The sequence below is a fragment of the Corythoichthys intestinalis genome, chromosome 6 (genome assembly GCF_030265065.1).
Source record: "Corythoichthys intestinalis isolate RoL2023-P3 chromosome 6, ASM3026506v1, whole genome shotgun sequence".
NCBI classification, from domain to species: Eukaryota; Metazoa; Chordata; class Actinopteri; order Syngnathiformes; family Syngnathidae; genus Corythoichthys; species Corythoichthys intestinalis.
This window is the reverse complement of record NC_080400.1, coordinates 36,482,401-36,501,113: the sequence shown is the minus strand read 5'-3', so window position 1 is coordinate 36,501,113 and position 18,713 is coordinate 36,482,401. Positions and strand designations below refer to the sequence as shown.

The window sequence follows — 18,713 nt, the reverse complement described above, 5'->3', positions numbered from 1 at the left end:
CATCGCGTAACAAACAATTTAATCTATTATCTCCCTGCATGTCTCCGATAAGTCTTTGGTAAGAGGATGTGACGAATGAACACAACCGCATGCTGGTAAATTGGAAACAAAATAAGGATGTTCTTTCAGCAGTAAAAACTCGTAGTTGGAGGCAGAGCTTGTTGGCAAGTGCTAGGGGAGCTTCGACGAGAAATATTTACTGCCAAGACCAATTTTATTTTGTGTGAGATTGAGAATCGAAATGTCATTCACATAAAGGATTGATGGAAATGCAGGAATTCTGATTCATAGAGAGTCCAGTTTCCATATGAAATGCTGAAGCTGGCCTCGTCGGGTTGGTCAAGCAGATCTGTATGGAAATTCCTTCGGGCTTGGGCTTGCTGTTGTGGGGTCAAATAGAGCAAAGTTTTAATGCAGAATTAGTTTGGCTTGATTATTACCAAGAGAAAACGTCTCTCTTCATGTGACTTTTGATGCCTTGAACATTATATTAACAGTGTTTGAATCTGAGTTTCAGCATTCCATGTTTTCCCTTGTGTTTCGGTGAATTTTGTCCAGTTCGTTCGTCTGAATTTCTCCAACACTCAAGTAGAATAATGGTTACGTGCAGGGCAGATCACCACACTGAGACAGCCCTCGCGAGAGTGAATTACTTAATCATTTACTGCTTCTTCACCACATTGCTGCCTTTGACATGATTGATCACAATTTATGATGACATTACCTTCAACCCTGTATTTGTATTATAGTTCATGTACAATCTGGCATTTATTTAAAATCATATGTAGGCCACTTTACTGCCATTTTTCTTTACTTTCCCCGTCCCCTATCCGGGCTGGGAATTTTCAGGTATTGCGGCCAGGCAGACAAGGTGGACCCAAATGCAGGGAAACAGAGGCGAGGCAAAATGGTGTAGTGGTAAGTTGGTAACTCAGATGGCTTTAATAAAATTTAACAAACAAAAAAAAGTACAAACAAGATCTCAGGAGATCAACCAAAAGACAGAGAAACAAAACAACTTACTGTGTAACAGGATTTTGATAGGAAAAGGCACATTGGCATAGACGAGAAATTGACAAGGACTGAACAGAAATTGGGAGTTTAAAAACACAGACAAGGGGTAACGAGTCAATGAGGCACAGGTGGGTGACAAGAGAGTCAGCGAATTGGTCAACACACATAGAGTAGGCACAACAGGTGAAATCAATGGGAAATCACATGGACAAAACATACTACGACACAGAACCGAACTCAATTCATGACCGGAATTGAGGCCAGGATGCGACAACCAAAGCTACTGTTTTGACTCCACACTGACTGACGAAGCCAAGCTCGGAAATAGACGTCTATCCCATGAGGCAATCTCGGAGGAGTCCAGAATCAGGCAGTGAGGAAGGGCTGGTTTCCCAGGAATCTACCTGTAGCACATCATCTCCTCGGGTCAATAAAGAGGTTTAGATTAGGGAACCCTGTCGTCTTTGTCAGCTGTGGGCCTGTGAAACCATTTGGTATATTGGTGTGATTAAGGGCTATGTTAATAAATGTTACTTGACCTGAATCAATGATTGCAAAATGTCCACAGGCCATGATATGATTGGGATTTGTTTATGTGTGCCCTGCAACCAGTTCATGGTGTACCCCACCTATATGTCTGCCGCCCATACAGCAAAACAGTATAGAAGTTTGGAAAGTAACAGAAATTTGCCATTGGATCTGTTGTAGTAACATTTTGCAGATGGGCCCTGCTGCTTCTGACATGACTGCAGCAGCGCTTTAGCTATATATTACATCGCCATTATTGTTGATTTGAGAAATTATTAGGAACCGTAACCATGGAAACCACCGCATGCCAACTATGTATGTCTGCGGCTGTTATGCGATTCCACAGTAGAATGTTTATCTAATAGTTTTATATATATTTCTATGTTTTGCACAAACCTGTGAAAAGTGTGTGTGCGTGTTTTCAGACAGCCCTTTAAGCTGTTTTGAGTTGGGTGCAATTGTAATCACCACTACGGATGTCCAGTCATTGCATTGTGTCTGAGTGGGAGGCTCACTGTGGAATGAAAACCCTGCAGAGCTTGAGTGTCAAGGCCACTGAGCCCACTGAGCTGGGTTCAAGTGAGTTTTTTTCTTTTTGATGGAAATTGAATCCCCATGAGTGTCTAACAGCTCCTTTTCACTGGTAACTGGTTGAAAATGCCGGTGAATATGCTTGATGTTGCTATGCAACATTTTTATATCTGATAAGTTTGTGAAGTTTGTTCCTGAAGCTGGGAGGCATTTAAAGTCAACAGGTAGCGTCAAAGTTGGTTCTGCCAAGCTGTCCTCACTTATAAGGAAGTGAAAAAGTCTCACTTTCCAAATTTTAAAAAATAAATTTATTATTTATTTTTTTACAGACAACTTAGAAGCCTCATCTCAAGAGGTGTGTATAATGAACAGTGGAAGGATTACACCCTGTTTCTCCAGAGATGGAAGATAAGAATGTGTTCAACTAATGGATTTCCCTACTTCAAGTCTGCTGAGAATGTATATTCCAAAGTCACAGAAAGGAAGGTTGTCCTATTCAAACCTCAAATTCATGAGGCCTTTGTTCAGGAGATGACCGGACCAGTTGTAGTTGATACTGTAGATTTCATGAAACATTTGCTCAGTCACCAAACCTTGGCTGGTCCAGGGCTCGTTTACATGAAATATATGTTTCCTGATGCATTTGATCAGTACCTGTTTGCAGTAATGGTCACAATTGCCATTTGCTTTGTGGACATAATTTTCAGGCACAGAAAAAAAGAATAGAGGTTCCAGTCAATTTGCTTGTTTCTGCATATGCATTATGTGGTCCTCACGGCTAATGTGTGTTATGACCTTTAGCAGTTTAGTTGGTTTTCAGTTCATTGGTGAACCCATCCGGATAAGAATCGACCTCAAATTTAACAGGCTTGTGACCAACATGCTTCTCCTTTTTTAAATTGTCCTGTTCAGCAGAATGGGAGTCTGAGTGTCCTTATGGTCTAAACAGTTTTAATGTATGACATGGGTGTATGATATACTCTCATACTTATTCTTCATTGTGTTTCGTTCATTAGGAGAAAGCAGCGAGCTTTAACGGTTTATGGAGGGACAGTAAGGAAAATAGAAGATGAGAGACAGAGACAGAAGAGAAGAACAATCAACAACAAGAAATACATTAAACGCCTACACTACCTATGAATATAGTGGTGCTATCGTTGGGTAATTGTATTTCCAGTGGACACCATGTGGGGGGGCATATGACTGAAGAGAAAGGGGGGGGGGGGGGGGGAGTGAGTCAAAAAGAGATGTGATTTAGGTGGGGTGGAGCATACACCAATCAGCAATGTGTGGTGTGGAACCCAGTATTATGTGAATCACTTGTAAGAGTGGAAATGCTGACTTCTTATTCTATGCTGCCTAATCGCTAATCCTGGCACTGACAGTTTCTCTACTTGAGTGAGTATAATTGCACCCAGTCATTACCAACATGCTTCTCTGTACTTTAAGGCAGGGGTCCCCAACCTTTTTTGCACCACGGACCGGTGTGATTCAGGTCTTTTTTTTCACGGACCGGTGTCAAATTTTGCAAAAAGCCCTCTTATATTCAGTCGGACTCACAATGTTATCCAACTCTGCTAAAAAACTATTTACCTCATAAACATACATGTGCAACACGAAAATGGCGTAAATGAATGCTTAATGACACGGTGAAGTCGTTAAGTGAGAGAGCTGTGTGCAGTTGTTGTGTGCAGCTAACATGGCAAACGTAAGTTAATATTCCTTTGTTTAAAAAAAACGTTTGTAGTGTGTACTTTGGAATCGCTGCATTCGCGGTCATTTTTAGCATTACACGCATGCCAAATTTGTCAGAACACCAGCAATGTGCGGCAGAAAAATACAGCAAATATAAAATAAAATTTGTTTTTAGCCCCGTCGTGTTAAGTGCAGGAAAATACAACTCACCCGCTGAATCAGTGGGAGGCCTGAACTTGTTTCATTGAGACGAGATGGTCCCGAGATGGGAGAGTGAGAGTAACCTGCTTCACAAAGATACGATGTTGCAAATTGTAGCACAGTTTTCAGTGCTCTCCTAGCGATGTCAGGATTTTCCGAAATTACTTTAAAGGGCAACTGAAGAGCTTTTCGGATTTCGCTCTTAAGTGTTTTACCCAGTTGAATTGTATTAAATGCATCATTCGCTGTCTCAAAAAGTCACATTAAAAAAAATATATGAATAAAAATATATGATAATTGACCACGTAGTTTTTGAGTTATGGCCATAGCAACACCATAGCAACGAGGGACGCGCCGTCCTGCCGACCGCTACCTCATTACGTAACTTCCAGGAAGCCTCGCCACCACTCTGAACACGGAAATGTAGCACCACGCTATCCTCGCCATATATTGCAAACATTTTCTGGGTTTTGCTCGCGGGATTCGTCATGCCATCTCGATGTGTAGCGATGAATTGCTCACAGGAAGACTCGAGACTCTAGGAGTGGTCCCAAAAAAACTTCTCCTGCAAAGGTTTGGACCGTTTTTGTGAGCATGCATACAGGTCCCCAATCGGCTCATTGTTTTCATAATTTCAGCCACGGCCCACGACAGCTTTGAAAACCTACAACAATGCAACCTTGGTTTTACAAAGAGGTAAGTAGAACATTGCTGGCTTTTTTTGATAAACGAGGGGGACTCCTACTGCCTGTTTGTTGAAGTGCGACATTTTTGTTGTTGTTGCTGTTGGTCTGTCATAAGTAGATAGGTTGGCTGACATGTCATCTACTTATGTGATTTTATTACTATATCAGTAGGTATTATGTAAATTCAAATGTCCCCAGCACCAAATAGGTCCTTGGCTCGTTGGTTTTTGGCCTGTCACAGGGTAGATATAAAGCCTATAACAACAAAACAATCCACCTGCCAGGCCCTAATGTATCAAATACATCTCAATAAAACAATAACTTGTTATACTTCAACATCAAGGTCTGCCTATTTGAAGAAGGAACAATAGCATCAAATAGATGCTGCTTTGACTGGGGCATTATTATTTGATCACCAAGAAATGATTATTAAATTAAAATTAGGATTCATCAAATATTTTCATGCTGCTGTGATTTTTTTTTTTTTCTCTAGGAAGCCAAACATAAAAAATTAAGTGGCGGAAACCCTCAACACGATGAAAAAAGTGTTGCAAGTCAGTCGCCACCCAGTTTCCCAAAATCGAGAGAGAGTGGGTCGAGTCATATGATGACCCAAGTGATGCGGTGTCCAGCGATGACGACTGAAGAGATCCTATGAGGCCTGCCAGATGCTGAATTTCTTCCGTCTGCGACATCAGATGACGATGACTTAGGAGAAATAAATGTAGCAAATTTTGATGACATGAAATCATAAACTAGTCATATATACAGTACACATTTTTTAAAAGAAAAATCGAGTTACCTTCATATATAATACATATTTATCATATAAATACATATTTCCCACTGCCATTATCATTTTTCAATGTTGTGTTAGTCCGTTGCTATCCTAACTTTGTTTTGCTTACTAAATTTATACTTAGCTCATATGTTGTGTCACAATCTGACAACGAAAGCTGATGCTGATTCAACATAAATCTGGTATCATTTATTATTGTGGCCTATTGAATATTTTTTCAGAATGTAATATAATTACAATGTATTATATACCAATAGAATACATTAAACAGTCAACAAAATGTGTCAATGTTGTTTACAATTTATGGTTTTATTTTTTTAATGTAATTCATGCCCCTGTCAGTGCTTCAGCCTCCTCAAGTTTGGCTCTCACGTCTGGGATCTCCCTGATGACACAGGCATACTCTTGGAAGGGTAATTACTTGACGGTTTACAGCAACACCTGGAAAATAAAGTCATTTTGTCATTTATTTTGAAAAATCAATAACATATTATTCATTTAGCCACATTTGGGCTAGCTTTACCACATTTAGATCGGTAGGAGCAGTCCCATTACCTAATATCCAGTTTTAGCTATGTGGAGAGCAGGGAAAAATATACAACCATGTCATCGCATTCTCTCTAATAACAAAATCACGATACTGGATTTAGGCTTACCACTCACTCTCCCGTTCATGAAGTGTCGAGCTGTCAAATGGCGTCATGACGCCATCTGCTGTGTCAAGTAAATCGCAGTCATCTGATGCCTCAGGTTCAAACATGTAGGGAATAATTGTAGTTCATCTTTCCTGGGAGCCTTTGCCATCGGTAGCGTCACGAAAGAGCGATCCTGAATGGTTACCTTTGGTGGAAATATCACTGACATCGTTGTTGCTGCAATGCTAGCTGTGGATAGTCTTCTCTGTTGCGTCGGGGAATCTACGTCATACTTCCGGGTTTGCGAAGGGACCATTAACGGAGTGCAAAAAACCTAAAAAAACGTAAATTATCCTTACAATTACGTGTTGATAATGTCATGGTTGTTTTGACGAACTCGTCCAAAGTTTATATTCGTAAAATTACACCAAAATCCGGAAAGGTCTTCAGTTGCCCTTTAATCCAGAACCTCGGTAGAGTTGTTGTCTCAAATGTACGTTTAAGGTCACCGTGATTTGCGATCTCTACAAGCTGATATTGCTGTTGCACAGACATGCTCGAATCACTCGGTTTATAAACATACGGGTCACGAATCCACTCCTTCGCAGTTCGTGGGTCTTTAGTGATTGGGAAGTAGCATAGATTTTGTTTTCTTCGAGGTCTTGGGCTCGTCTTCTGGCTCGTCAGGTGCCCTTTTCCCCGTAAAAAATCTGTCCAAAGACGTCTGTTTTTCAGTCATTCTAGTGTGGGGGCTAATTATTTCCGGGAACAAATGTGATGCGCCCGCCCTACGTCATACATCATTATCGAGGACGAGCGCACATAGATATACAAAACAAGATGTACTGTTAGCAGTCCAATCAATGGATTTCTATGACGACATTCTATCCTGTAGTATTATATCTAGAGTAGACAGGGATATTGGTGTGTTAAGGGGCACACGCCAAAGTTAATTTGGCCAGAATGCAGTCGTTAATAAGTTATTATTTCTGTGTGGCCCGGTAGTAAATGCGCCACGGACTGTGACCGGTCCGCGGCCCGGCGGTTGGGGACCCCTGCTTTAAGGGGTTTTCAAGACAGAAAAGGGTGTATAGCAAAGTACTAGTAGATGAAGAGACAGATGAGCAAAAAGGCAAACGGTCACTTAGCAGCTTTTGTAGTCTATCTTTATATCTCTACAGTTGGTTTGTTGAGAAGATCAGTCATTACGGACGGACTCAATGCTCCCTAATTATGACAGTTGATTTGGCTCATATAGCCTCTACAGCTACTCATCTATAGACTTCCCTATCTATTCTTGGTTAAAAGCAAAAAACAGCCAGTTATCATTCATTTTAAGTAAATATTTCAATCAAAAGTTATGGTATTGTATAATCCAAAATGGCAGCCGTCACGAAACAAAGAGCTTTTTAAATGGAAAATTCTTGTAAATAAATGCTTAAATCGCGGAATTTCTATAGATATGAACGTAAAACAGTGAACGTAAATATTTCAAGCCAAAACACTAATTTTATCCATTGATTTTTTTTTTTTGGTCGGTCAGTGACAAGTGAATATAATGATCAGACAAAAATAACGAGATGAAGTAAAGTGCCGATGGTCCAGACAATGCTGATTGTGAACTTCTACGCGGAGTGCACGCGTGTGTCTAACCAATCAGCAATGTGTTGACATGTGAGTTACGCACCTAAATCCTGGTGGCTATTGTAATTTGCAGTGAGAGCAGATATGCACATGAATTTTGTATTGATCATACAAAATACTTCATTACCTGACTCTTCAAGGTCAGTCACTTTTGAAAATAACTACAGTAATTACGATGGCATTTGGAATGGTGTCATTCAAATGAGGGAAATTGTTTCCAAAGTGACAATTCAATTCATGGAAATGTTTTCTACCGGGTGTGAAATGATTGTATTCATTGTCATGGAACTGTTAAAGGCTGTAAATGACTCACCTTGAGCAAATAAATTAGAAATAAACATTTAAAAGGGAGTATTGAAGAGGTGATATGTTTCTAAAAGTGGTGGAAGAAATCATATAATTTTCTACATCATAGTATTCTTGATGCAAATTACTTTAAAGCAGGCTTGAAAACGTTGAGTATGGTAAGTAAATGAGAGGAGAGGACACAGCAGTTTCTTCTATCGTCACTTCTATGTGTCTGAGTGACACTGTTGCAATTGTATTGATGTACACTGTTGTCTTTGAGTAATATTCTAATGAGTAGCTTCTTCCTGAAGTGATTAAGAAATTTATATTTGCAAAAATGACAGTTCCACATATAATCAAATTCCACATCTAAAAACTAGATCCTCTAGCAACTTTACATTTTCTTACTTTCATTACATAGATAAATTGTAACGTATCATTTCCATTCATTTTCACCATCTCTTCTAAAGCTACTGCCTCTCCCCGTTTATGAAATTGGAAGCTATAATGCCATATAAGCAGGTATAATATGGTCACAAATTAACCCATCACACTTCTCCAGATGTGACGCCATGCTAGATGATTATTTAAACTCAGAAGTGTTGTTTGACCTTTAAAGCTCGTTTTTGCATGACTGTTGGAACATTGGATTTTGGAGGCTTTGCTCTAACCTGGGTCTTTCATTTTTCTTTTTTAAGTTTTCAATTTTTTAAAACTCTTTAAGCTTTCTTTTTTTGAAGAAAAACAACAAACAAACAAAATTTGATAAATGCCGAGATTCAATCCTCATGTAGTATGCACAAGGGCATCCGACAGGCATGCGCTCAAGTGAGAGATGTCAGAATGAGGGGGCAGCTGAACTGTGTTGTTCCCTCAAGCAATTTTGGGGCGATTAATGCCTTTTACAAGGGCACCCTGAAAGTAGCCATGAAACACACTAGCCACAGGTCTAAATTTCTATTTTCATGAACAAGTACACACATACACCCCCACCATTACCACAAACCCACATACATCCGGATTGATCTTGGCATCATCTGATCGGTTTTTCTACTTAGCCCCTTCAAACGCTGTTATCATCGAGTCCACCCTGGGCGCAGCATGTGGCAGACTGTTGGCATTCTACTGACCTTTTCTATACTGCACAGCTTCATCAAATTGAAGTAGACCACTTAAACTAATGTGAAGTACCGTAATAAATCAAAACAACTATTACAAGGCGTTATTTTTTTTCTTTAGCTTGTTGGGGTACTCTTTCCTAACATATGGCCTTGCTCAATAATGCTGCTCTGCTGTGCGTCATGCCACAGTAGACAAATTGGTTCATATGGTTCTCGCAAGGTTCAACAAACACGGCTCTCTTATGTGGCAACATTTGTTTTCTTTTCATTGTACTTCCTCTTAATGGTGTTTGAGTCTAACTACAGATTTTTCCTCATGAAATTACATTTATAATGACTTGATGCGCCGTTTAACAAATGAGACAAGTAAGTTTACATACCGAGTCCTAGGCAAGATACTCTCAGTCCTGACTTTCCAAGGTTCCTACAAAAACAGAGGAGATCTCGTTAACTCAGTGGAACATGAAAAAGCTTATATCACACAGTTGCATACATACTGTTACAATGAAATACAAATTCAACTACTAATACCATTAGGCTCACATTGTCAGACAACATTGATGACGATATTCCCTCAAGGCAAGTTGTTTAGCTACTGTACATAGACACACTATGAGAAAGCCTTTCTTATTTTTAATAAAATGAGCTAACAATCTGAAAAGCTGTAAATGAAAAAAAACAAAAACAAATTTAGACCCTTAAACTGCCTGGAAGTGTGATATAATTCCAGCTCTTCTTGATGATGCGGGAGTGTACGGTAGAGATGTCCCGATCCGATATTTAGATCGGATCGGACGCCAATATGGGCAAAAAAATGCGCATCGGTATCGGATCGGCCGACACAGAAAAATTCCGATCCACACTTCCTATCCAGTTTTTTTTAAAGACCGGTCCGGGTTGTCCAGCGCACCGATTTACATAATCCATTCCAGTTTTTGCTTCGGTTTGCTTAAAATCCGGTCCGCATTTTATGGCACACCTTCAAGACACTACATTTACATTACCGTCTCCCAATTTACCGAGAGACTTTATCGGTAAAAATGTCAGCTGTGTGGGATCATTTCACCCTAAAGGACGACAAAGACGAAGAGGCAGAGTGCAACATATGCCACAATAAAGTCAAGCGTAGTGGTAAAGCTTAAAAAAGTTTTAATACAACCAACCTAATCAAGCATTTAGCGAAATACCACCACAAACAAAATGAGGAGTATGTTAAGAAAACCGAAGACAAAAAGAAAGGTCCTATGCAACTAACACTGGCAGAGACTTTTGCTATGCGTGACAAACTGGCACTCGACAGTCCCATAGCCCAGGGAATAACAAGAGTCATTGCCGAAGAATTCATTCTGGATGACGAGCCATTATCTCACGTGAGTAAAAACGCACCATCCAACACTTAGAACCATGGTACAACATGCCCAGCCGTCATTACATCCTTGAGCAATTCGGCCGTGGAAGATTCGCGAACGATTCACAAACATCCAAATTCCGATTACTGAAATATGTCAAGTAAAGTGCAACTAATACACGGCACGGTCTTCGGGACGCAATGAGAAACTGACCGCATTGCGTCCCAAAAGTAAACATAATGCTTGTCATAGAGCCGGGTAATGCCAGTGCTCAACTCACGGCTTTAGCTCAACTCATACCGCTGGATAAAAAACACAAGAATACTTGACTGCTGCTGACAGCCGCTACAAACTACATCAACATTGTTTTACTGGAGATAATAGATATCATATGTATATAGAACTGGATACAACACGACAGACTCGACTGCGTTAGCAACATTGAAGTATTGAAAACCAGATGCGTTAGTAAACAGCCGCCATCTTAAAGCAGAAGACTTCCCTAGTAGGCTGTTGTGAACCTTCCAAGCGAACCTAATTAACTTTTTATCTAAAATACTCCTAAATTGGCAAAATCTTGACTTAAATCTATCTTCAAAACAGTTTTAAAACTTTCACATGTCAAAAGTAGACGGAAGGGAAATTATGGAATAACAGGAGCAATTTTAACAACTTTAACAAGTGATTCGCAAAATTAAAATGAATTGAATGTAGTTTAAAGCTGCTGATACAGAATGGGGACTTGAGTATTCTATTTACTGTTTTAAAATGTTAACTTGACACTGAAATTGTCGTTTACAGTGCCTTGCAAAAGTATTCGGCCCCCTTGAATCTTGCAACCTTTCGCCACATTTCAGGCTTCAAACATAAAGATATGAAATTTAATTTTTTTGTCAAGAATCAACAACAAGTGGGACACAATCGTGAAGTGGAACAACATTTTTTGGATAATTTAAACTTTTTTAACAAATAAAAAACTGAAAAGTGGGGCGTGCAATATTATTCGGCCCCTTTACTTTCAGTGCAGCAAACTCACTCCAGAAGTTCAGTGAGGATCTCTGAATGATCCAATGTTGTCCTAAATGACCGATGATGATAAATAGAATCCACCTGTGTGTAATCAAGTCTCCGTATAAATGCACCTGCTCTGTGATAGTCTCAGGGTTCTGTTTAAAGTGCAGAGAGCATTATGAAAACCAAGGAACACACCAGGCAGGTCCGAGATACTGTTGTGGAGAAGTTTAAAGCTGGATTTGGATACAAAAAGATTTCCCAAGCTTTAAACATCTCAAGGAGCACTGTGCAAGCCATCATATTGAAATGGAAGGAGCATCAGACCACTTCAAATCTACCAAGACCTGGCCGTCCTTCCAAACTTTCCAAAGGAGAAAACTGATCAGAGATGCAGCCAAGAGGCCCATGATCACTCTGGATGAACTGCAGAGATCTACAGCTGAGGTGGGAGAGTCTGTCCATAGGACAACAATCAGTCGTACACATCACAAATCTGGACTTTATGGAAGAGTGGCAAGAAGAAAGCCATTCCTCAAAGATATCCATAACAAGTCTCGTTTAAAGTTTGCCACAAGCCACCTGGGAGACACACCAAACATGTGGAAGAAGGTGCTCTGGTCAGATGAAACCAAAATTGAACTTTTTGGCCACAATGCAAAACGATATGTTTGGTGTAAAAGCAACACAGCTCATCACCCTGAACACACCATCCCCACTGTCAAACATGGTGGTGGCAGCATCATGGTTTGGGCCTGCTTTTCTTCAGCAGGGACAGGGAAGATGGTTAAAATTGACGGGAAGATGGACGCAGCCAAATACAGGAACATTCTGGAAGAAAACCTGTTGGTATCTGCACAAGACCTGAGACTGGGACGGAGATTTATCTTCCAACAGGACAATGATCCAAAACATAAAGCCAAATCTACAATGGAATGGTTAAAAAATAAACGTATCCAGGTGTTAGAATGGCCAAGTCAAAGTCCAGACCTGAATCCAATCGAGAATCTGTGGAAAGAGCTGAAGACTGCTGTTCACAAACACTCTCCATCCAACCTCACTGAGCTCGAGCTGTTTTGCAAGGAAGAATGGGCAAGAATGTCAGTCTCTCGATGTGCAAAACTGATAGAAACATACCCCAAGCGACTTGCAGCTGTAATTGGAGCAAAAGGTGGCGCTACAAAGTATTAACGCAAGGGGGCCGAATAATATTGTACGCCCCACTTTTCAGTTTTTTATTTGTTAAAAAAGTTTAAATTATCCAATAAATTTTATTCCACTTCACGATTGTGTCCCACTTGTTGTTGATTCTTGACAAAAAATTAAAATTTTATATCTTTATGTTTGAAGCCTGAAATGTGGCGAAAGGTTGCAAGGTTCAAGGGGGCCGAATACTTTTGCAAGGCACTGTATTTAAACCTGAGAGGCTTTTTATACAATTTTTTTAACTAATGCACGAAACATTAAAAGCATCTAATAGCTTTAGGGATTTGTGGGATTTTCCACTAAGGTTGTTGGTGTGTTTTGCTTTTTTAAGACAGTTTACAGTATTATTTGCACGTTTTACTTACTGACTATGCCATTTCTGTTTGTTATTTATAATGTTTTGTGTTTGTCACTGAATAAACAGGTCAGTTTCTTGTTACCAACTATTGTGTGTTTTTCAAACTCACCTAATAAGCTGGCTAGATGTTATCAAGAGTACTAAAACCTTTTTCAACATGAGACTGACAACTAAGTAAGGAGGCTAAATAACTTTAAACTTTAACACATGCTCAGATAGGTCGGTATCGGTATCGGTCAGTATCGGTATCGGATCGGAAGTGCAAAACAATATCGGTAGCGGATCGGAAGTGCAAAAACCTGGATCGGGACATCCCTAGTGTACGGTATAATGTCACCTCAAGATGGAAAGTCTCACTATACCAAAGTAGGCTTGTTTTGTCAAAAATGTGTAGTTGAAATGCTTTGAACACAATAAAACCAACATAATTGTAAAATATGTCATGTTTGTTTATATATTGCGGAAAACACAGACAAAGCTGAAAAAGCATATTCTGCTCTTGCACCGGTCTTTAAAATAAACTGCTGTATTTTAAGCCAAAAGAACTGTTGTGTTTGATATACCAATATGTCTATATGCTGCAATAGGACTTTTATGGCGCATTAAGCACCCGAACTATTTTTATTTTGTCCGTTTTACTCTGGAGACCCCCGTTTACAGACACCGAGCAACCGCTTTTGTTTGAACCCAGCCATAAAAAGAAGGTAAGTAATTATATTCATTATTTGAAATGTCTATCATTTTTAGCTTAGAATCATTAATTGATGATATTTAGTTTAAGAAAAAAAAAAAAATTACAAAATCATTCACTCGCACGTTTTAAACTTTTAAACAAATTACGTCACAATGAAAAAAAATCGTGTCTGTAAATAGGTCATGGATATCTACCTCGTAACTAACGCTTAGTTGATTTTTTTTTCTTTTTTTTTTTTGTTACTGTCGCATTTTCCCCGATATTTTAGATGATAAATAATTGATCCAGACAAAGAAAAATTGGGGGTGGGGGGGGGCGTTTGAAAGGGTAAGTATTCGAAAAAGAAAATATTGACCACTCCTTGATGTTTGCGATTTCTGCATTTCAACCCTTGTTATATAACCGTGTTTCACCCATAAAATCCCCCAAAAGTTAAGCTGTAACCATTCACAGCTGTGTCTTGACACTCGGTGAGTTTTTGGATCGAAGTACGCGATAATATCTCGTTAAAATCATGGTGTCTTCAATTATGCTCTCACCTCGATTTAGGGTTTAGAGGTTTAAAAAAAAAAAATCTTTTAAGTGCCCTCCTGTTCAAATTTTTTTTCCCCTGGAAAATTGAGATTTTAAACTTTCCAATGATGTATCACACATGCATTTAGAACATTTTAAAATTTGGCGAAATTGGGGGTCTCAGAGCAGAACTTCAAGTCACCAAGTGTTTTCCACCATATATACAGTATGTTATCTACATATATGTAAACAGTACAAAAATATGTTGTGGGTCCAAGTATTATTCGCGATACCCAGCCAGCTTGAATATCAGGTTTTCATTCGAGATTTGGTCACGCCACATGTATTACAGATCATTGTAGTCCACATGATTTGCTTGCCGGGAATGAAACCTAATTTAAGAGATTTTTTTTTTCTTTAGGGTTGGTTAAAATAGCAGTTAACACACCAAACCGAATACTTTGCAGTAACTTGTGGGGTAAATACAAAATTATGCCTGCCATTACCAAAAGAAATTTTGGTGAGATTGTGTTTTCGCGAAGAATTTATAAAACATGACAAAAGAGAACAGTCGTGGAAGAGAACATAATAACTAATTAAATTTAGCGCGTATTCTATCATCCAGTAATCAATGTCAATTAGTTCGAAATATGACCAAATCAGAAGTTGACCCAACTCATGGAGTAGGTATTAGCAGAGGTCCTTCCCCTGACCATCTTATTGGTTTGAATGTTGTGTCCATCTAAACACGAGAAATGATAAGAGAAATAACACTAACGAAGGAAAGAGGATCATCAATTGGGCAGAGAAATAAGGGCTATCAGAAGAGAATAGGATTTGCCACCTGGGAGACGCATTGAGAAAGTCTTCATCCACTTCATTTGTGATCTGTCTCAAAAGGCTTTTGAAAACACTTATAGGTACACATCATCACCACTTAGTGTGTGTCCATGTACACACACACGTATGCTTTCACAGTATGCAGTCGTCCTGGCCCATCAAATATTTATTGAAATTTTAAACCCCCGTAATCGCTTTTCCAAATAGATCTAGCATAACAAGCCTTCCCTGTCAACGAAGCTATTCATCTCTACCTAAACATGTCTTCAATTCACCATATGATGAACATTAATGACTTTCCCCAATGCCACCACCAAAATGACAACATCCGCCTCCCGCTGCATGAGAAAAAAAGATTCACTCCCTCCTTCTCTTTGCTGCTACTTCCTCTGTAGTTGTATCACTGACTTCTCAGCTTCAAATAAAACTACCAAATAATGTTGCATGTTACAGTGGTACCTCTACATACGAATTTAATTCTTTCCCGGCCCTTTTTTGTGAGTCAAAATGCTCGTATGTCGAGCAGGATTTTCCCATAAGACTACATTATAATTCGATTAATTTGTTCCACAGCTCAAAAACCTACGCTAAATCCTTAATAAATACTGCAAGTACAATTACAAAGAGCAAATACAAATAGAAAAACAAATTATAAATACAAATCGGAATAGAAATAATAATAATAATAATCAATCATTAATTTTAAAAAAGCACTTTCATTGTCACCTTAATTTATAGACAAGTTTCCTGAGCAAAACATGGACGGCGCATTCTTTGACATTTTCTGCTACAGACTTCCGGTTTAGACAGAACAACATGAAGTGCAGTTGAAGTAAGCAGTGTGTAGACAAAGATAAAACTGCAAAATCAAACCAGGGGAACCACGGAATCTTCAAAATTGGATTCAGCATGACGTGGATGAAGCTCCAGGACTTTCTGTGTTGAAATTGCGATGCTGCCGTAAATCGTTGAAAAAAGTTGACAAATGTCGAGCATGTCGTCATTTGTCAACCTTGTCAAAATAAAAGGTTGAGTCAAATTTTACGGTGGATGTCGAAATGATAGTATGTCGATGCGATTGTATGTCGACGTACCACTGTAGTTTCATTCAATCACTCTGTAATTGGTTGAACAACTGAGTCAATATGCAAAAGATGATCACGGTATGTCATTGTATATTGAAACATAAACATACGTAGTTAATGACACTCTTCACAGTGAATAATTATTTTGAGACCGAATACCGTATTTTTTGGACTATAAGTCGTACCTGAGTATAATTCACATTTTTGGGGGGAAATTTATTTGATAGAATCCAGCACCAAGAACAGACGTGTCATCTTGAAAGGTAATTTAAAATACAATAGAGAACAACAGGCTGAATAGGTGTACGGTATGCTAACATTATATGAAGCTAGAAGTTAAATCGGGCCTAAAAAAATCCAGCCCGACCCGACTGGCCCGCGGGTATTAAAGCCCGACCAGGCGCGAGCCCGATCAATCAACTTGATTTGCTTGCCCGAGAATGAAAAAAAAAAACAAAATGTTATGTTTTATTTGTAGGCACGAGCCTGAAATCCCCCCCGAAATTTCATGCTTTATTTGTGAAGACTCAGGAGAAGGAGGAAAAGCGGGGATGCGATGCATGGTTGCGTTTTGTATGATCACCGTTTTTGACGATGCCAGTGTATATATGCATAATGAAAACAAATTAAAGCCTATCTTTTGTAATGAATTCTCCCAGTTAAACAAGACTAAGATAGATATTCAATAAACATTTATATCTTTTATATTTGTGTGTCTGTTCTAACAGGCGGATAGTGGATTTGACATTTATTTTAATCTCCTCGAGTTGGCAGAAAAAAAAACGTTTTCTCAATGTTTACATAGTCTAAGTACATATCTTTATGATGATTAGAAATGCATTTACACAACGAAATAACGCTGGAAAAGTTTTCTCGTATGAGATTAAACCAAATTCATTTGCATTCAGTGAAGCCGACACAGGTTTCTGTATAGCATCTTCAACAATCAATTTGAATCCTTTCCATACCCCATTCCTACCCCAGTTGTTTGCTTTTCAGTTCCCCTGTCTTTAGTCTTTTTATACTCCTAGCTGCTCCATATCGAAAAGGAAATACCAGGATACTCGCGGAGGGCGTCAGGGCGAGAGCGGAAGATTGAAAAGAGACCGAGGCCACGGCGTTCACGTGCGCCGGCATGCACAGCACCTTCTCTGTTTTATCCAAATTATTTATTTTTATTTAACATCCATACATCGTTTTAGTATAAATATATGAATATATATATATATATATATTTTTTTTTTTAAGTTAGCGAGAGAGAAGTTGGCCCGACCTGACCGTAAATAATTACACATAAGTCGCTCCAGAGTATAAGACTCTGCCAAACTACAAAAAACAAAACTGCGACTTATAGCCCGAAAAATACGCTACTCTTTTTCGACTTTTTAGATTTTTTTACCTTCAAATCTGTATTCTCAGCAACATATGGATGTGGATCAGGTTATGACAATGATGATAAACGTGTACAGCAGTGAGCAGTGATGTGCATAAACGCGTTCAATGAAGTTGTTAATGAACACGTTCATATCTTGGACGAACATTAATTAAACGTATCACATTTCTGTCTCATGAACGTTATTGTGCTCACGCTTATTCTAGCGATTGTGAGGGCGAGCCGTTTATGGCAGCGAATAAGCGTTCTTTTACATTCAGTTGGACTCTAAATATTATCCAAAAGTGCTAAAATAAACAAGTTACATCATAAGCATACATTTGCAACATGAATACAGTGTAAATAAATGCTTAAATGCACGGGGAACCCTTTAACGGTGAGAGAGCAGTGTGCAGTCAAGTTCAGTACAGCCACATGGTGGGATGTGTTTGTGTTTGAGGAGAACTATCCTTCGTGTGCGTCCATGACCAAACGTAAGTAAAATTTCCTCTCTATTTTGAAAGTTATTCGTGTTTACATTGGAATCACTGCATTTGCGGCTGTTTGTAACGTTACGTGCATGCGCAGAACCACAAAGTTGAAATTTCTGATGGGGTGCCAAATCTGTCAGAACACAGGCCCAGTACCAACATTTAAGTGAGTTTTACGAACAAGTCAGAACTGACTCAGATTTGAAATTGAATATGAAGATTAACACTGAAATTTTCAGATTTAAGTGAATAAAATAATTGCTGTCTGTGGTTCAATTCCCACTCTGTCAATAATAGCTTGCAATAATTCTTGGGGAGAAGGAAGAAGAAAACTACAATAGTTCTTTTTTTTTTAACCATTAACTTTGGTTCAAAATTTAGAATTTAGAACAATGAACTGAACAGTCCATTTTAAAATTTGTGAAATGCAATTTGAACAAGTTTATGTAGAAAATAAACTTTCCCAACACTGGCAGTGAGGAACACGACAATAATTCTCCTAAAATAATTGACGTACGAAACCACCCGTTGATTGCATTAACGGCTCTTGTAATTAATTTTCCAATCAAGACGAATAGGAAGGAAAATGTTGAGTAGATGTGAAATCCTGGTTCAAAAGAAGTCTAGACAATTTTTGTGTGTTTCAACGGTC

The 18,713-nt window shown here is 38.9% G+C and overlaps 1 protein-coding gene across 2 annotated transcripts in view; it reads right to left on the bottom strand.

Moving 5' to 3' along the window:
- Positions 1–18,713, bottom strand: part of kcnab1a (potassium voltage-gated channel subfamily A regulatory beta subunit 1a) — a 139,131-nt gene that overhangs the window by 27,608 nt on the left and 92,810 nt on the right. For both annotated transcript variants that reach the window (XM_057838093.1, XM_057838094.1), the window contains one exon: positions 9,523–9,566. In XM_057838093.1, the coding sequence (XP_057694076.1) occupies positions 9,523–9,566 (44 nt within the window). The remainder of the gene's footprint in view (positions 1–9,522; positions 9,567–18,713) is intronic.